General features: G+C 36.7%; 1 protein-coding gene across 2 annotated transcripts in view; it reads right to left on the minus strand.

Annotated features, from left to right (window-relative positions):
• Positions 1-21,557, minus strand: part of LOC133518453 (coiled-coil and C2 domain-containing protein 1-like) — a 49,919-nt gene that overhangs the window by 12,156 nt on the left and 16,206 nt on the right. For both annotated transcript variants that reach the window (XM_061852144.1, XM_061852143.1), the window contains exons 8-11: positions 6,136-6,303; positions 5,354-5,513; positions 2,746-2,884; positions 708-938 (exon numbers count right to left, since the gene is read on the minus strand). In XM_061852144.1, coding sequence (XP_061708128.1) covers positions 708-938; positions 2,746-2,884; positions 5,354-5,513; positions 6,136-6,303 — 698 coding nt within the window. The remainder of the gene's footprint in view (positions 1-707; positions 939-2,745; positions 2,885-5,353; positions 5,514-6,135; positions 6,304-21,557) is intronic.

Genomic DNA, 21,557 nt, shown 5'->3' on the forward strand with positions numbered 1-21,557 from the left:
GAACGTGGACCTGACATGAAACCGGCATTTGAATGATATTGAAATCATATTTTGTCCGTACTTGTATTAGTGCGAGCGAGACTCCCGTGCGAATGAGAGCTAACTGATATATGATTCAGATATCGGTTTAATGTCAGGTGCACGTTCGAAATGATCTGTTTGTCGCGCTTCGTTTGGCACAGTTTCTGTTAACTAGTTGGCAGTAGCAAGTTACTTTTTATTAATATACGTAGCAAAGGAGGGTGGGCTAGTTGACCCATTGGACCAGTAAGGGCAAGCGGTATGTCACCGGATAGGCTATTTTTGTAAAACTTTTACTTATGGCTGGTCCCAAATCTTTGCGACAAAAAAGTTATATATAAAGTATAGTAAAGATTTGAAACGTGACTATATAGTTTTTTTTTTCGAGACCAAATCCCTGTGTCGCAGATCATGAAGGTTTTGTTAGTGTCGATGAATTGGTGTCACAATATTTTAGTGTGTCATTCGTTTTCTTACGTTTTTTTATAATTTCTTTTTATTTAGATATTTCAATTTCGCCATACAAAAAAAATGGAGTAAATAAAAAACCTTTCCGATGGTAAGTCGCTTTTTCTTATCGGTTCATGGGCCAGCGTCCGTACAAATCCGCCCATCCTCCTTTCGGGACTGTTCTCGATATTTCGACATCCTAGTTCGACAAAGAAATAAAGTCGATTAACCCTTACCTTTTCGCAACGACTACAACATCCAAATCCTGTTTGACCGTAACGGCGAGATGCTCGAACCTATTCATCTCGGCGATGTTCCCCATGGCCCGGTAGTGGTCGCGGCTGGCGTGGCACAGCTGCAGCTGGCCGGCGAGCTGCTGCTGCAGCCGCGCCAGCACGGCGGCGTCGGAGCCGGCCGGCGGCTCGGCGGCGGGCGGCGTGCAGTCCTCCGCTGTTACTACGTCGAAACTACACAAATATAAAATAAATAAATAAATATTATAGGACATTATTACGCAAATTGACTAAGTCCCATAGTAAGCTCAATAAAGCTTGTGTTGAGGGTACTTAGACAATTATAAATACATAAATACATATAAAACAGCCATGACTCAGGAACAAATATTCGTGCTCATCACACAAATAAATGCCCTTACCAGGATTCGAATCCGGGACCATCAACTTCATAGGCAGGTTACTACCCACTAGGCTAGACCGGTTGTCAGATGAATTATTTAATATTCATTACAGAAAAAAAAACATCGAAGAAATGGCGGAAATGATGGCGTTTGTACAAATTCAAATGTATTTGCACCCAAAAGCCAAGTTTGACGCTGCATTATTTTGAGAGCATTCATTAGTTTAGAGCAAAGAGAATTGATTATTATAGAGTCATAACGTTTAAGAAAAAGAAACGTGCTCCTTATTTTGACATCCAAAACAAGATGGCGCTGTACTGCGATTTTTGACAATCAGAGTTTTGACAATGTATGGAACTGTACAGCGCCATCGCGTTTACCTATCAAATTCGAAGCACGAATTTGTCTAAGATTTTACGCATCATGCTCAATCAATGTACTTTTGGTTTAGTGGAACACGACATAAAAGAATATCACACTATCGTCACGCGCTGGTAATGTTTTGCTGATCGCTTTAATTAGTTTTATCTTCAGGTACCATGATTGTTGTTCATGAATAAAAAATAATCCTGCATACGAAGCCAAATAATTATGGCAGTTATAATATTCGACTCTATTGACAGTTATGAACAGAGCCCGTACTTTTCATGCCGTTGACGCAAAAAATGACGTAATTTAACATACAGGGAGTTACTACAAATTTAGATAACTTACTTATTGATGGGTATCATAATAAATACTTGTCTCGTGAATAAAAGCTTGTTACGCTGTTAAAAACCAAAAATATGTATTATTTCATAAATTAATAATCTATTATTTATTTGTGTGACAATAAAATGAAAGTCAGTTAGACGTTTCTATACTGATTGTCAAGTATATGTATTAGTTACCTAAAGAGGTTGACAAATGATAATTTATTACGAAAATACTAATTGGAATCATACTCTATGTAGCGTGACGTCATTTTCCTGTCAACGGCATGAAATTTACGGGCTCCGGTTATGAAAGTTCAAATTTAATTCTATTTTCGCCACTTTTTGATATTTAACAAATTTAACACATATCAGTGAAAGAATAAGGATCAAAATCAAATGGCATTCAAAAAAATTTAATCATGTGTCGAAAGATGGCAGTAAATTTACTGTGCCTACAAAGTTTTCTTCAACAATTCACTTCTATTTCAAATTTTCTTTGATACGAGGAATCCTGGGCATGCGCGAGGGGTCTCTATTATTTCCCATAAAGTTTTAAGTCATAATGTATTGTTTGTCCGCATTTTCGTTAGCTATAATTTGGTTTTTCTCAGAAACGCGTAACTTTTCAGGATTGCCAAAGAACAAACCTAACCTATCTAAAGGATAACCTAAGGAAGTTCCAGAAAAGTTAACAGTTTCAGAGTTATGACTAATGATAATATGACTATCATTACATTATGACTTTCAATAATTATGCGAAACAAAGGGATCCGGTGCGGCGACATCGCCGACATGCAGGACAGCATGTGTCACAGACATGAGTGAGTGCAAGTCCGAGCCCGATGTCGTGGACAGGGCGAAGTGGGGAAGGTTAAACAGGAAAGCTGATTACTACCATGTGGGATACATAGCTAGGAAGAGAGAGAGAGACAGGTTACTCACGTATGTTCAAGCTGTTTCTTGGCCGTGGGAGGCAGTGGGAGAGATTTCAAATCAACGGCAAGCCCCCCTTTCGCTGCGTCTATGACTGCGTCGAAACCTTTGGCTGCCCGCAAGTATTCTTTTGCTTGCTCAATGTTGCCTGTAAAATATAATAGTTTAGGAGTTATTAGCTTGCAATAATGTTATTTTTTTTATTTACACACATGTTTAAAAACTCTCTATGATGCCTTCAAAATCCAACATTAAATAAACTATTTAGTTAGAACAAAATTTCTTATCTGTGAAAATGTTGTAATTGATTCATTATTACATTAAAATCGATTTGGTAATGAGCAGTGATCGGTTATTTGGATTCTCCCTCGCGGGATATCAAGTAGAAAAGTTAATATAGATACGACAGTTTCCCGCGATACCGAACAAACCGTACAAAAATAAAACAATTTAAATTATCTCTAAGGAATTTTTTACTCTTACATGGCAACCAGTTGAGACAAAAACTTCTATTCTTTTCCTAATCTCAACATTTTATTTAAAGCAAAGTATATTAAAACCTCCACAAATTATTAGCTTATATATCTGTCATGATGGAAAAAATACTTCAAAATCTTGACATTGACATTTCATTATTTTCTCTGGATTTCAGTTCTAATTATTTTTGGTGAGCAATAAAACCATTTGACATTGTGGACATTGTTTTTCTCAAACTACCTCTCAGTTGAAAGAAGTGTAATTCACTTTTTGAGAACGAACTCATTTATTCAAACAATTAACCCGTAGTAACCATATATTAGCTGATAGACACGCGTACTTACTCGCCGAACTTTTATCCAAACGGTACAAAATGTGCCGCTTTGGAGGCAGCAAATGAGCTGTCAGTGTAAACACTTGTGCTCATTTGTTCGATTTAGACAAAAGAACGGTAAGTAAGTACTCGTCTATCAGCTACTTAGATGTTTTAAAGTGTAATAAAATAAACACATTGTATTTTTTTGCCTTTTCTAACAACATAACGCCCGGATTCCCGGGGCATATCCATACTAACATAATGATTGAGGTCATTCACCCCATGTCGAATCCAAAAAACCGATCACTGGTAATGAGTAATGACATTCAAATTTCGAACATCTCTAAAAAAAGCAATTTGATTTAACCTCTATTCTAATATCAGTCGAGATAACGTTTTATTCGATATGAAATGTCAATTGCATACAATTTTCACATATCTCGCATGTTAGCTAGTATCGAACGATATGGCAATCAATCGGTCCCCGACTGTAGTTTGCGGATGCGTGATATTCGTGAAAAAAGTTTTCATTTACTGCCATTTGACGTACAGTTTATCTTTTAATTAGTCAGTAAATATAAAATTTATTATTTTTGTTGTTTATAAACTAACTATCGCACAAGTTTCGTGTAAAATAAGCGATAAAAATATTTCGGAGACGCCACTTCATATCCGCTAGTACCGCCAGAGAGCAACTATGCCCTAATGTCGGCCGTATATATCATAAATACCGTAATATATCATAGAAAGTTGATATAGAATATGTGTATAGATAAAATAGTGTATCTAACACTCGTGTGGTCCTTTTAAGAAACTCACTTCGTTCGTATCTTACACCCATACTCGTATTATAATGCCTTTTATTATATAGCAGTCACATAAACTACTATTAAAGTTAAGGAAAATTGAAAAAAAGAACACCACTGACGTTTTTGCTTAGTATTGAAGTAATATAAATAAGATGTTTTTATATTATTATTTGTTAAATTTCAGAAAATAACGTTATTACGATTTGTTATATTATGAACGTACAGTAGAATCCGTTTATTATGACTCCGCCTATATTGACCAACCGGTTATTATGACGTAATTACACCACGAAGTTTGGTTTTCATATAAAATTCTTTATAAAAAAGTCGGATATAATGACTTCCCTTACAGTGACATGTCGCTTATTATGACCCATTTTTAATAAATTATGTCCGGTTATAATGACCGACATGATTCTTTACACCTCCGGTAATGTTCGTTGATTCCCGACGACGTTCGGCACGTGGGCCACGTGGCTCGTTTTTGTTTTGAATCTCAGTGAGTAATTGACGCTTGAAGGTTTAATGAAAAATTACAGATTTCTTACAGTAAAAAATACACTTGTATATGTTATAATGTGCTGATTATGTACAATTTTGATTTTGATTTAATATGTATGTAGACATATGTATTTACTATGTTTCTGTATTAAAATACTTAAGTACATACATATTTACATAAAAAAGGTTTTTCATTTCACAAAACGTTTTGTATGACGTCCGCTTATTATGACGTGTTTGTCAATTCCTTTCGATGTCATAATAAACGGATTCTACTGTAGTTAAAGTAGACCGAACTCGCCACCGCTACAATTCATCGGCGAGCGGAACGGTAAGGGCAGTCTTAGCCTGCAGGGTAAGAGGGTAAAGGGCTGCCGCGTCGGTATGTCACCCGTGGGAAAATTACGAGTACCCGTTCCTTTCGAGTTAATAGAATTAGAAAAGGACGGGTAGTCTATCTCGTGGGGGAGACTCTGTCGGGGCGGGTGCCTGCTGAGGAAGTAAAGTGACTCACCGGCCTTCTTAGCCTTTAGCGCGGCCTCCCGGAACTCCTTCTGCCGGTGCAATAAGAGCGCTAATTGCTTGTCGTAGCGCGAGGCCTGCCGCGCCGCGGGGGCCGCGGGGGGAGCGGGGGCCGCGGGGCGCGCTGCCGGCGCAGGGGCCGGGGCGGGCGACTGGAATAAAACACCACTTTGTTCAAGCTTTGGTCTCCCCGCACCCGCTAGCCTAACTGCCTTCGCTGCGGCCCCGAAACCTAGCCCGGCCGGTAGCGATAAAGCTGGCCAGCACCTGACGCACAGCCGTCCCCAAAAGGACGGCGAAGGACCGCCCCACAAGGTGGGGTGCGAATGGAAAAAGTCTCCTTAGGGAACGCGGGAGAGACCCATCACACCCTTTCTTGAACGGGTGTCGAATGATCTACACGACGGGTTTGGTCTCCGGTTCAAATACGGTCCGATACGTCGGACCTATAGTTTCACACATACGAACGCTATATGCGACGCCTTATTTATACATTTATTCCTGACAATCAAAAACTATAGAAGATATAAATAATACACTAAAGATCGTGTCATTCACGACGACTGGTGCCTTGAATCGTAATTGTCATATTATTAAAGGTTAGATTTGATAAACGTGCGCGTCATCGTGGGTGACACGAACTATATGAGTAGGCACATTAGGCCCGTAGCCTGCATTTGGCTGTAGTTCGTCTACATGCACCGGCTTGCCTGCCGCATGTAGTTTGATAGCTTCTCGGTATTGCTTCAATACACTATTGATATGAAAACTCACACTATCAGTAGGTATAGGTCCGTAGCCTGCGATCGGTGGTAGTTCGTCGACGGGCACCGGCTTGCCTGCCGCGTGTAGTTTTATGGCTTCTTGGTATTGCTTCACTATGCGACCCATGCGACGCGCTTTTGAAGAATTACCCTGCTCTTTCGCTTTGGCTTCTTGCTCCTGGAATTGGAAAATGAAAATGTTTACTCTCTTCAATTCTGTTTATCGGAATCCCCGATTATGGTAAAGTTTTATAATAACGCACCCATATTTTGAACATTTTCTAAACACAGTGATGTGATATTTTAACAGTACATTTTAAAGCTTTTATATACAGGGTTCTTTTAGAGCTGTTAGCCATACGGTAACATAAATTGCGAAAAGTCCCCAAAAAAAATGTTAGTGATATAAAAATAACACATTTTTTTATATTTTTAATTTGTAGCCACTTTCTGCAATCCGAATATTCAACGCATAGGTCACCCTAAAGTACGCGCTCGGAGGCGGGGCATGGCGTTATCAAGTAGCACGAAATACCCTCATCTGTCTATCTCACTTACCACTAAGAAAAAAAAGAGGGTAGTCTGTCTTGCACGCGGCTCGAGTTGCGCGCGAGCGGAAGTATTAATGGCATAGACAAAGAGAGCTTAAGGTGCATCCAGCGATCAAGCCAACCAACACAATTTGACCTCGAGACCCGTATAACCTTCGTAACTAGAGAGGGCCCTAAACGCGTCGTCCAAGCCTGTTAGCCTAACTGCTCGGCGAGCCATATGGATGACACTCTAGGCTGCGTGTTATTATGATAAGGATTGTAATGTACAGGTATGCTGTAACAGAACGCAACTACAGACTGTATAAAATGACCCAATGTATATGCGAGTGACAGTGACAGCGAGCGGCGTTTGTTGAGTACAGACGTGGTGCATTGACAATGAACTGTGTAACTATAAGGTTAGCCAGATATTGGATTGATATGTGTAAGAGCGCTCATGTTGGCATGTGAATATTAAGAATATTATAATAAACTTTGTGTTATCTTAACAGTTGTTTTAGTACAAAACATTACAAGGATGGAGTGCTTTCAGGGGCGGATTAAGAAGGCGCGGGGCCCTTAGCACAATAGCTCGCGGGGCCCCCTGGTTTGAAAAAAAACTGATTAAGTGCGAGTCGGACTCGCACCCCGAGGATTCAGTACCATCACAACATTTTTACGATGTCTTAATTTTTGTCCACTCGTTCTCTATTAGTTTTTAACATGTTATGCAGTGTATTTTTTAGGGTTTCGTAGTCACCTAGAAACTCTTATATACGTAGTTTCACCATGTCCGTCTGTCCGAGGGTTTGCTCCGTGATCTTTAGTGCTAAATAGCTGTAATTTGGCATGGATACATAAATCATGCATTGCGACAGAACGGGTAAAATAAAAACTATTAAAAATAATTAGGATACCTCCCATACAAAATGTTTTTTCTTTGATATTTTTTTGCTTTGACCCTGTAGTGTGGCGTATGGTTGGATAAGGTCTTTCAAAACGAATAACGGTCTCCAAAAACCTTTTTTTTTTAATAAAGTTATTATTTTCGGAATTAATCGCTCCGAAAGAAAAAAAAAAGGAGGAATTTCGATCTTTTAATTTTTAATTTTTTTACTAATCCATTTTAAAAGAGCCTAATCTTAATAAAGTTGTGTTATTTTATCACAGTTCCTTTCTTTTATATAGATTTCCTCCTTACCTTCGGTTTTCATCATCAGATTAGGTCGATTTTGCCAAATTTTGACAAATGGTCAAAAAAATAGTTTGCAGATGGTTTGCAGGTTTTGAAAACAACTTACGAGTATTGCAAGTTAAATAAAAGCATGTAGGGATACTGTTTAACAACATCAATATTATTAAGTTTAATAAAAACGTGTAAAAATAGGTGAAAAGTGAGTGGGAACTAATGACTAAGTGAGCCAAAAAACAAGGCCGAAGGCTGAGCCCCACGAGCTGAATATCCGGACCGACCGGACCACCCGATTTCGTAGCGTTCCCGTGCGAAACTGAAGGCCAAACTGCAGGTAAGCAGAGCCTAGAATGAAACCAATGCCAGAGTGTGAACGAGGCCGTAGGCCGAGCTCCGTATAAGGGTGGATGCCCGGAGTGTTCTATCGCGGCGCGCCACCATGCAAAGGCTGAATTGTAGGAGAACAGAATTTGGAATTGAACCAATGTGATCTCGGCTCGCCTGCTGCTCGGCCTTAGTTCGTGCTCGAAAGTGCGACTTGCTGGGATGCTTTGGGTATCGGACTCTATGTAGGGCTTTACATCCGGCCTATGCGAATGCAAAGCCCTGCATAGGGACCCCGCTGTTTTCTTTTTATAACATTTTGACAATTAGATCATAAGTATCACGGCCTTGCAGCAACTCGGCATATTTTGGGCGCCCGGCCAGTCGTAGAGGAGCGCATCCTTTGGCCTCCTACGGGCTCAAAGCTGATCATCATTAGGCATTAGCTGTAAGGTGCAATTTGTTATTTGAAATAATAATTAGTAAATAAATCATCCTTCCTTGCTTTTCACTAATATGTTTTTAAACACACTATCTTCTTTTGTTCGTTTCCGAGCTCTGCTGTTTCCTGCAGCTTAACCATGCACAAAAGTTTTGAGACACTCTGCACCTTCGGCTTTATGCTAAATCCTCTGGTCTAGGTCTTTGCGTAAGCCTAATAAAAAATCTTTAATATTGGTATCGTCGTAAAGAAAAATAGACAGGATAATAACAAATAATAATAATTGATCAATATTGTTACTGACTTACGAAAAAAATACATTGTAAATAAAATGTGGTAGTACAGGATCCGCGGAGTGCGAGTCCTACTTGAACTTGGCCGGTTCCGCGTACCGAAATCGCATGGTCAGGGTCGGTGCGCGGGGCCCCCCTTAGGCGCGGGGCCCTTAACATATGCTTTTTCTGCTGTTCGGTTAATCCGCCACTGAGTGCTTTGCTTAGCCACTGTAACTTAAACCTTAAAGTACTACCCATTTCATGGTTGAGGAGTGCGCTCGTACTGGTTTTCCTTAGCGTTGGTCATAGATGCGCTTGATAAGCAAGTGGACTTACATTAAAACACAATAGACAAACCAGACAGAAGGTGACGCAAAAAGCACGGTTGGCTGTGCATAGAGGAGTGTTGTGGCAGAAGAGGCATCAGAGTGAAGTGAATGCTGTGGAAATGAGAGCGTTGAGAAGTGTGTATGGTGTAAAATTACAAGATAGAATTAGGATCAAAGTCAAATGGCGTTCTAAAAGTTTAAATCATGCGCCGAAAGATGGCAGTAAATTTACTGTGGCTATAAAGTTTTCTTTGACAATCCACCTCTATTTCAAATTCTCTTTGCTAGTGCAACGTGCTTGCCATAGTATTGTACGAATCGAAACAAACGAGTACAGTGACCATATTTTTTTATTGATGATGAATAAAAAAGTTAAAAAAAGTACCACTCTTTTTTTCAAAAATGTGTTGTTCTGCTGATCTATTATGACATATTCGAATATGGCTAACTGCTCAAAAAGAACTGTGTATAGTGTACACCAATAAGAACAATAACGGCATCAGTTTTAGGGAAACAATAATACTCGACCAAAACCTATCGGGAAAACCCTCATTTTTACCACAATATTATGAGGCACGGCAGTCTACGCCGCTAACAGTTCAGTAAATTAATTTCTCGAATTAAAATAGAGTTTCTAGTAATAATACGTTACGTAGACTTAAACTCACGGAAAACCAAATAGGTGCCGGATAGTGATTCAGAAAACAAGTCGTGTTAAGAAAATTAGAAAACTATATGATAGTTAAATTTTCCCTGTCGTTAACCTCAGAAAATGCCTAGTTCCACAGAAAATAAAAAATATATATTATAGGATTTTTGGGACGATCTTACACAAATCGACCTAGTCCCACAGTAACAGCCCTTAGTTTAATAGTAATTGTAGTATGTCTAACGATAGTTTAAATCGAAAACCGTAGTAACATTTATTGTCTTTATAACAAATACAAATGTCAAAATGGCGGATAGGGGCAAACGATTATCAATGGCATTCAAGAATTCACAGAAGTTTATGAATAACGTCAGAAGTCAGAGGGCCTACCGCGAACACCGAAGTAGGCCCTCAGTTACTAAATTAAAAATAATAAAGTCTACCACTGCCTAAGTATAGTAAGTATCTCTCAAAACATCCGAAAAATATCAATCGTAGCAAAAAAATTATACGGCTTATATAAACATTTGTTAGCACCCTAATGGAGATTTAATACTTTGTCAGGTGCAAATTTTGCAAGTTGTAAGTAGTCTAAATTAATAGCAATATTCATATCCTCATTATATTTTAGTCATGATATGACTCCTGCCTGACCTATAACCACGAGGAAACTTCACACTAAAATTAATGCGAAACCTTAATTTAGCGATAGTCCTCGTATGCTAATAACGTGCGTTTGGATAATTCACCAAATGTTTATTATATTTGTTGTTCTGTTTTTGCCGGATTTTACGGACGCTAAAGGTAACGTTATAATAAAATGCTAGTTTAGTTTAGTTTAATCCATCTGTCCAATTTCTATATCCAATATTTGAATTTCGTAAAGACCGGGGCCTACGGGCGAAAGGACATGTTGAATATTATAACAAAATTTAGTTAAATGGATAGAAAAAAGTGGAATTTAAAAAAATATATTGAGATTATAAAAAAATACAAGCCTCCAGTCTCAAAAAACAAAAATTTTTGTCTTTCAAAAATAGAAAAAAAAATGGTGCCATTTGATTCCTTACATTTTATTGAAAAATACATTGTATGACAACTATACACATAAACGCAATATTTCAGGGTCAAAATGGCAATTTCCTTGTGCTCCATACATTTAGGCCAGACTTATACGAGTATAATGTGACGTCACAGCACATTATCATTTTGTTAGAGGCGTTTCAATCGGCGATTGCGAACGTCAGACTTTAACTCTCAATTCTGACCTTTGTGTTCCTTAATGCCATGAGTCCTATATAGACATTTGATCCTCAGGAAAATCAAGATAGTTTGACATTATTTTCAAAAAACTGTCAAGTAGCCAATTGCGTTGTGCGCAACCAATGCGAGCCAGTCGTGCAGTCTAACGCAACTAGGAAAAGTTTTTTTTGTTTATAAGTCAATGATTTGCGTAGCTATTTTGAATTAAATGTCATTCGTAATATTTGACCAAATGTCGGAGTTTCTAGTAGGTACATTTGATGTAGTCCAATTTCTTTGATAGAATGCACATTAGAAAAATAAATAAATAAAATAAATAAAAATTATAAGGACATTCTTACACAAAGATATTAGACATGTGTCATATCACCCGTAAGTACACTATACACAACTACAGACTTCAGTTAAAAAAATACCTTTAAAATATGTGTGTATTTAAGTTACACGAAATACATTCTTAAATTAATAAGTTTTTATTATTATTAGACCAATGATCGTTAATTCCGCTAACACAATTTCTTAATTATGTTTATGTACTCGTATGAATTGCATTTTATTAAATTAAAAAAAACGGGACTTAAGTTTTGATAGGATAGGCGTTGTCCTCGTGGTCTCGGAGAAGACTGGCTAAAGTTAACATCAACATCTTCTAGCCGCGTTAGTTTTTCGAACTACCCGCACTAAGTCCCGTTTCTATAATTTGATAATGTGTAAAAATCGTGAAAGATTAAATCAGAAAATTACATTTTTTTCATCACACTTGCTCGAAATAGTTCTTTTTTCATGCAGGTGTAATGAATGACAAAGGCCTATTTTGTTTCCGCGGGAGTTATGGATTGTGAAAAAAAAAGGTTTTTTTATTATGTCACTTTTTCATACAAACCAAGTAGCATAAATGAGTTTTACTTTTAAAATACTGACGTTTATAATTTAATATTTTTGTTTATGTTTAAAATTAAATAATTCGATTAATTTAACAGCCGTTTAAAATATTTTTACATAATTATTAATCGTGGCTGAATGCCGAAGAAGTCTGTGCCCTCGATACTGACCTGTCAAGGAATAACAAAATGGCGGACGAATGTTTGATATGTAACCGTATTTAAGAATTATTTCGTTTAAAATTTAGTTTTTTCTTCGCAATTGTGATGAAAAACATTGTGTGTAACTCCGGGGGTAAGAATATTGCAAACTAGGATCTTTAATTCCCTCGTATCCAAAATTTCACTTACCCCCCTCGTTGCACAATGTACTATTTTACATTCCAGGCTCGTACTACGATATATACATTATTGAGAACGATAAATGCGTATTTTTGCTGGAGGACCGAAAAAATAGAACTTACTCTGAACGAATGGCTTCAGAGATATTCGATTTCAAGAAAGTTGAGTGAGTATATTCGTCTGTAAAATATATATAAAACGGTAGATGTTTTTGTTGTTACGAGTATGTATTTGTATTCGTTGGACCTTCGAAAGGTTTTGACACTAAATCGTTAACATTTTCTGCTCAATCGAAAATACTCCAACTCCATTAAAAATAATAAGGGAACTAAGACTAATAAATATATATATATATTTAAATAAATACCGTTAAATGGTGCTTATTTTCAGATGGACAACACAGGAAGACGGCAAAAAGGTAGATTTGAATAAATAAAGGACACAAGCCTAATAAACCAATCAACCAAAAATTTATATCGAATTCACCAAATATATAAGCGTGCAAGGGTATTTAATTAGTGAAAATGATTTGTCTGAGCTGTCACGATCCAATAAGTCGACTAGAAGGACTAATTTGTATAGCCTGCAAAGAACCATACCACTATAGGTGCGTTCATATGACATCCGCTTATTATAGAGAACACGCACATGAGCTAAATAGCTCTTGGCGATGCCCTACATGCAACCGTGGAATTACGCGCAGAAAAACAGATGACAGTACACCTGTACGTCCCTCAGCAATTCTGCAGCTGAATGATACCACAGTGTCAGTAGACGAGCTCCTGAATCAAGAGGAGATCTCTGGACTCGACCTAGAGAACGAAGCAACCGAAAATAAAATATCCTCCGGAAATCTTCTCGCCCAGACCCCTAATAAAGACCAGCCTATTACCCTAGAAGAAATTAGTAAACTACTCGATTCAAAACTGGAAAAAAATAATAGGACCATATTTGCAGAAATGAAAAAAACTTTCCAAATAGCAATAAATACTACTGTAGATACATTAAGGCAGGATGTTGAAACCAAAATAAACACAATAAATGCACAACAAGAGATCCTAAGAACAGAGATACAAAAAACAAATACCATTATAGAGAAAATACAACGAGAAAACCTAGAATTACAACGTGAGCTTCTTGAATTAAAAAAAAGTTTTCAGTACTATAGCATAAAGAATGGAAATAATGGAAATAACAATAGAAAAATCGTTCTTTTTGGAGTGGATGAGCATCAATATGAAACTGAGACGGAGTTATGCCACCGGATTGATAACATGTTCTACGACTTACTGAACATAAATATAAATGGCTTTATAGAAGGAGTTTCCCGGATAGGAAAAAGAGGATATCGTCGCCCGCTACAAATAGAACTACTAAGCAAACGAATGGCAACTTACATACTCGATAATGCTCACCAATTCAACAATACGGGATATGCCGTTTCAATGTTTATGGACAGTACGTTACTAGACCAAAGAAGACATCTTAAAAGTGAACTTGTGAAAGCTCGCCGGGAAGGACATTTTGCTGTAATAAGGAAAAACAAACTTTACATAAATGGAAAGGCATTTACTCCACAACAACTTAGCACCAGTGACGTCGAAAAAAACAGTCCCGTGCCCGAGATTATAAAAAACAAGCCAGAAGAAATAAACCAAATAAAAAGCAGCGAAACAACACCTATATTGAATCCGTCACCCTACCTAGACCCAAATAATAGTGACAGAAGTTATTCCTTTCGCACACGAATTTAAAATTCTGATCCAAAATACGCAAAGCCTTAAAAACAAATCAGATATTATGGAGTCATTCTTACGCGAAAAAAACATCCAAATAGCGTGTCTATCGGAGACTTGGATCTCGTTAAATCAGAAGGATTTGATAACCATTGATGGGTACGACATTGCGGCAGCGTACTACCGTCAGCATCACCAAGGTGGCGGCGTAGCAATACTGACGCAAAAACAAATAAAGTATATTGAAAGACCAGATATCGCAGAAATATCGCGGGAGTGTTTCGTCGAGTGTTGTGCTATAGAAATTCCAGAACAAAATATAATATTAATAAATATCTATAGACCGGATAGAGACATTAATATATTCTTCGATTGCCTAAATAACATACTGTCAAAAATTAAACAGAAAGAACAAAAAAGAAATGTACTTCTAGTCGGGGATTTTAATATAAATATGTTGTTAAATACTGCTACCACGAAAAAACTTTTGGATTTAATGTTAAGTAATAATTTAGTACAAATTGTAAATGAACCTACTCGACAAACTAGCAATTCCCGTTCCTGTATAGATCTCGTATTCACAAACACGAAATCCTATAATATTGAAGTGACGGACCACGGCATATCGGACCATAAAAGCGTATTGTATAAAATTCAAAGCCAAACCGCGCAAATGAAACAAAAACAAAATCAATTCTTCATCACAAAAAGGATTTTTAGCGAAAAAAATATGTCATCTTTTAGGCTAGCATTACATGAGATTGATTGGAATAAAATACTTTCACTGAACAATAATATAAATATTAATTATAATTTATTTGATAGCATCTTACAAAAGTTATTAAATAAACACATACCCCAAAAGCGCATTAAATGTTCAATGTCAAATCGTGTAAAACCATGGCTAACGAAAGGCTTACGTTTATCTTGTAGACACAAAAGGCAACTTAAAGTCGTGGTAAATAAAAGTAAAAATGAGGTAATTCATAACCATTATAAATGCTATGGGAAAATTCTTAAACGTTGTATTCAAATGTCCAAAAAAATTAATTACTCCAGAACTATGAAAAAATCTAAAAATAAAATGAAAACTATGTGGACCATTATAAATAATATAAAAAAGAAGCAAAATGACCGCGCACACAAAAATATGTCATTGAAAACAACTGATGCTATAGTAACATTGCCGCAGCAGGTAACTAACGTGTTTAATGAACACTTCGCGTCGGTAGGCGAAACTAACTTTGGAGCCGGAGCCAGCCCGGCGCGCGCGCGTTGCGTGCATACGCCCGTTAATAACTCAATATTTGTACGGCCGGTTACGGAAAGCGAAATAATTAAAATTATAAAGCAGCTTAAAAATAAATATAGTTTCGGTATTGACGAAATACCACCCGTCCTCATAAAAATATGTACAACTGAGTTAGCGCCCCCTCTTACACAGTTAGTTAACCAATCATTTAGTGAAGGAATATTCCCAGAACTACTTAAAATCGCAAAAATAAAACCTATTTTTAAACCAGGCGGCGATGTAAAAAATCCTAGTCAATATCGTCCAATAGCACTTTTACCAACCACGTCAAAGATTTTCGAAAAATGTATGATTAATCGAGTTTATAACTTTTTTGAGAAATATAACATCTTGGATAAAAACCAGTATGGATTTAGGAAACATCATTCAACTTCACTAGCAGTTTATCAATACATACAAAGCATCCTAGACCATATAAACAATAGATCGTATAGCGTAGGGCTCTTGTTAGATATGACAAAAGCGTACGAAAAAGTATCCCACGAAATATTACTTTGTAAACTAAATGGCATGGGAATACGTGGTCTAGCCCATAATTGGTTTAAATCATACCTTCACAAACGTAAGCAATGCGTACAAATAGAATATTTTGATAAGGAATCCGAAGATATTAAAACTATTACGTCAAATATGCGAAATATAACCTGTTCTATCCCCCAGGGTAGCGTTTGTGGATGTCTCCTATTTTTAGCGTATATAAATGACCTGCCAAAAAGCCTAGATACAAACACTACCTGCGTTATGTTTGCTGATGATGTTTCCCTTTTATTTAAATGCAATAATAGCTCAGAATGTAATTCACAACTCAAAAATATTTTTTCCACGGTAAAAAAATGGCTTAGTGACCATAATTTAGAAATAAATTTGAATAAAACTAAAATTATACAATTTAAACCGGTACAAAAAAAACCAATACAATTAAATTTGGAAAGTAATTCATATAAGATAGAGGAAGTTACAGAATTTAACTTATTAGGCATAACAATAGACTCTGGAATAAATTGGAAAGGACATATCCAAAATATTAAAACAAAAATTTCTAAATTTATATATGCGCTTAATGTACTAAAAACTAATACTAATTTTAAATGTGCGTTATCTGCTTACTACGCATATGCGTACTCATGGCTCCGCTACGCCGTGGTGCTGTGGGGGGACAGCACCGAGGCCGACCAGCTGTTTGTGATGCAAAAGAAATGTGTTCGTATCTTAGCTAATGTGCGTATCCCAAACAGTTGCCGCCCATACTTTATTCAATATAGGTTATTAACCTTGCCTTGTATTTATATATTACAGGCTGCACTTTTTGTTCGGGAACATTCAAATTTTTTCACATTAAAACAAGACAAGGAAAACACGAGAACGCAGTATAGAAATAAACTACTATTACCAAAGACTAACCTAGAGATGTGTAAAAATAGTCCCCAATATAAATGTATTTTAATAACAAATAAAATTCCCAATAATATTAAGCTAGAAACTCGAAACACAGTGTTTAAAAATAAATTAGAAAAATTATTAATTGATAAATGTTATTATTCGGTTAAGGATTTTCTTAATGACGATAGTTTATAACATGTTTTTTTTTTTTTTTTTTGTAATATTAATTGTCATGTTTAAATGAGAAGACTTGTTTTGTTTAGTTTTAAGTTAATGTTGTGTGCCCTTACAGGGTGTCATGGTCTTACTTGTATTTTATGGTATAACATCCTGATTTATTATGTACATGACTTTACAACAAATAAATAATAATAATAAATAATAATAATAAAATAATAATATTTGTGGTTTGAATAAAAAAGTTACATTTCAACACATTTTCTCCTAAATTTTGAATCATGCCACAATACAAGCCTTATTGAACTTACTGTAAGACTTCAGGTCGATTTTCGCAAAATATTTATTTAGTAATTATTACCTAGCTGTAATCGCATTGACTATAATGATGGACAAAATTAAGAAGAGATAAATTGAGAGCAGTTTGCAAAACTATTTTAAGGCTTGAATAGAACTACGCCAATGAAAGCAACTTTAAGTAATAAGTTTATTTTTAATTGCATAGATTGACTAAGTCCCACAGTAAAATCAAGAAGGCTTGTGTTGTGGGTTCTTAGACAACGATATATATAATATATAAATACATATAATTTTTGATAAGTAGAAGCTTTTATCTCTGTCGCTGACTGTACACATCAAGAAAATCCTAACAAACCCAAATATACATTGCAGTTGCCTTATATCACATAGTACAATAATATAATAATGTTGCATTGTCACCAAACTCGCATAAGTATGTGAAGTTTTAGCTCAATAAGTAGTTCTAAATTAGCATACATGCTTTGAATTACATACAGACAACGGGACAGCCGTAATAAAATAAAAGCTTGTAAAAACAAAAAAAATATTAAACACTAGTGTCTCTGTGAGTATAACTTCAAACTGAAAGAATGAATAAAGTGAATCGACAAATAAATACATATCATTATCCGCCTGTTGCATCTATCACTACAAAAAACATAGGATAGATACCGGTAGGGAAACAAGGAAAAATATTCTACATATCTCTATCAAGGGGTATAAGGCGGTAGGGATAGGTGGAACAGGCGTAACCTGCTCACAATATTTCACGAGAATCGGTTGAGAATTGGGTACTTGACACATATTGAATATTATAACAAAATGTAGTTAAATGGATAGAAAATGAGCCATCCATTATAAAAAAGTGGAAAAAAAATTATATTGAGATTATAATAAAAATACAAGACTCCAATGTCTAAAAAAAATATTTTTTTTTGTCTTTCAAAAATAGAAAAAAAATGGTACCATTCGATTCCTTACATTTAATTGAAAAATAAATTTTAAGACAACTATACACATAAACGCAATATTTCAGGGTCAAAATGGCAATTTCCTTGATCTTCCATACATTTAGGACAGACTTATATAATGTGACGTCACCTCACATTATCATTTTGTTAGAGGCGTTTCAATCGTCGAGTGCGAGCGTAGACTTTAACTCTCATTTCTGACCTTTGTCTGACTGTTGCTCAAATGCCATGAGTCCCATATAGACATTTGATCCTCAGGAAAATCAAGATCGTTTGACATTATTTACAAAAAACTGTCAAGTAGCCAATTGCGACCTACAGAGAACATCCCATACAAAAGCATTTTTGCCCACGCTGAAACTGCGACCTTTGCTAACGCTTAGGTGAAAAAAATAGGACAATTTTACAGAGATCGACTTAGTACCACTGTACACTCAAAAAGGCTTGTGTCATCCACGATGACGCGCAGATTTGTCAAATCTAACCTTTACTAATATGAAATTACGAGTCAAGGTACGCGTCTTCGTGAATGACACGATCTATAGATTATTATCAGAACGGCTAAAATGGTCGGCTCTTTACCATTAGACACCATACCTGTCACGTTCTAACAAGTATGTAAGTGCGAAAGTGACGGGCATAGTGACAGACGATCAAAATGGAATCATGCTGCCACTGCAGGATTCGAACCCGGGACCTCCTGTTTCATAGGCAAGGTCACTAACGACTAGACAACGAGGTCATCGATCTCATCTCAAAAGTTTTTTAACCATGTACTATTATTGCAGCGAGGGTATTTGCACATCTCTGATGCGGGAACATTTCCAAAAGACGCCATCACATCTTTGCACGATCGTGTCATGGATAATATCAAACCTGAGATGATAGCTTACTGCTACTTTGATGTTGAAATACCAGGTATTTTTTGTTGCCATTTTATTTGTTTTCTTAATCATACAGGTTAAGGGTTTATATATACAGAGGATTACTATACCTAGCTTAAATCTAAAATAGGCCCTTGAGGCATTGTACCAAGGATACTGGCGGCATTTCCTCGTTGTATCGCAATACTGATACGTTGTGCGAAGAAGCCGCCAGCTCTTCGGTCACCAGTTACGTCAACTAGACGTTTCGCGATTTCTGCAATAACCGCGTGCGCGCTGGGACCCCATGGACCTAGAGTTTCAACGCCAAATGGTACTATCTACCGAGGCTCGTATATTTATTACGTTTCAAAATTTCCGCCGCTGCGCCCGCTTTTACATTAGTCCGCATGGAGGTGGGACAGTGCCAGTGTGTTTACGCAGGTAGCATCCCACACCAACATCCGTCCCAAGCTCCAAGGAACTAAGGACACCCTATCAGGCCTCTTGCCATCAATTTCAATTTATTCAATACTGTATTGTCGTGTACATAATAGGTGTTACATTATATAAGTTAGATCATGACACCCTGTAAGGGCACACAATATTATTATTCTACATATTCTATTCTAGAGTATTAGGTAACATAATAATACCATTTTACTTAATAACAATTAAATAAAACTAAAATAAAGGACAGAAAATCTTATCAGTAAATCTAAGAACATAAAACGTCAATGTCAACAATATATTGATAAATGATTAATTGAATTGATTTGATTAATTGATTAATAATAATTAAATCATCCCTGATAATGCCAGTCAGCTCAAGAAGAGCATCATTTTTTTATACTACGTCGGTGGCAAACAAGCATACGGCCCGCCTGATGGTAAGCAGTCTCCGTAGGCTATGTACGCCTGCAACTCAGAGGAGTTACATGCGCGTTGCTGACCCTAAACCCGCCCCCCTCGTTGAGCTCGGGCAACCTTACTCACCGGCAGGAACACAACACTATGAGTAGGGTCTAGTCTCTGTATCTGTTATTTGGTCGTAACTTTTATTGACCTGCCTACGTAAAACAATATATTACTAGCTTTTTCCCGCGACATCGTCTGTGTAGAATTAATATTTCCATAGTAACGTCTGGACTTTTTATTAATCATATGTTTTTTTCAGGCGTCATATTGAAGAAAATTCATGAACCGCCAAAGAAGCCTACGATTGTACCAAGAACAAATGAGACGGTAGGGTTTCTCCGTCTATCGGCAAAGGTCGGTTGCTCATGTTAGATGAGTTTCATTTAACATTTTATTTTCGGTTATTTTCCCACCTATTACTTAAAAAAAAGCGGCCAGGTGCGAGTTGGACTCACCCGTGAAGGGTTCCGTACCATTTATGACGTATATGACGGGGGGGGGGACACATTTTACCACTTTGGAAGTGTCTCTCGCGCAAACTATTCAGTGTAGAAAAAAAAATATTAGAAACCTCAATATCATTTTTGAAGATCTATCCATAGATATCCCACACGTATGGATTTGATGAAAAAAATTTTTAAGTTTCAGTGCTAAGTATGGGGAACCCCCAAAATTTATTGTTTTTTTTTTTCAATTTTTGTGTGAAAATCTTAATGCGGTTCATAGAATACATCTACTTACCAATTTTCATCAGTATAGTTCTTTTTTTCTTTTTTTTTATACTACGTCGGTGGCAAACAAGCATACGGCCCGCCTCATGGTAAGCAGTCTCCGTAGCCTATGTACGCCTGCAACTTATAGTTTTGGAAAAAGTAGCTGTGACTGTGACATAAACGGACTGACAGACAGACATGACGAATCCATAAATTTTAATTAAGAATCCAATGAAATGTGCACATTAGTTAGACAATTTGCCGATAGATGGCGCTGTACACAATTATGCTTAGTATAGGTACATACTTCTGATCAAGTCTTTAGCCTTTATACTTCAAAGTTTGTACGGAACCCTCGGTGCGCGAGTAAAACGAACTCTCAATTGACCGGTTTTTTTTTAGTTTGTTTTTACGGCTGGTAACAGGTGAATTGGTTGGAAATACTACAGCTCCTTAAAAAAAAACAGTAAAAAAACACTTTTTTCGTTACTCGATTGCTGTGAAGGATTTTACATATACGAAATCTACACATTTGGTCTTTAACGTCTCTAAAAACTGGTCAGAGATTTTAATCTTAATTAAACTAATTAAAACAAAAGTTATGGGCAACAATTTTAGGCCAAATAACTGGTTTACTATTGCCTAAATGAATACTTAGAAGAAAGTTAAATTTAACCTAGAATTAAGTGAAACCTACATTTAGCGGTGGTGGCCGAGTGGATCTGACATCCGATTTTCAATCCGGAGGTCGCGGGATCAAATCCTGGCTCGTACCAATGAACTGTCACCTACGTTTCCGGCACGATACGACCTTCAAACCTTCAAGAAAAGA

The sequence above is a fragment of the Cydia pomonella genome, chromosome 5, assembly GCF_033807575.1.
Source record: "Cydia pomonella isolate Wapato2018A chromosome 5, ilCydPomo1, whole genome shotgun sequence".
Classification (NCBI taxonomy): domain Eukaryota; kingdom Metazoa; phylum Arthropoda; class Insecta; order Lepidoptera; family Tortricidae; genus Cydia; species Cydia pomonella.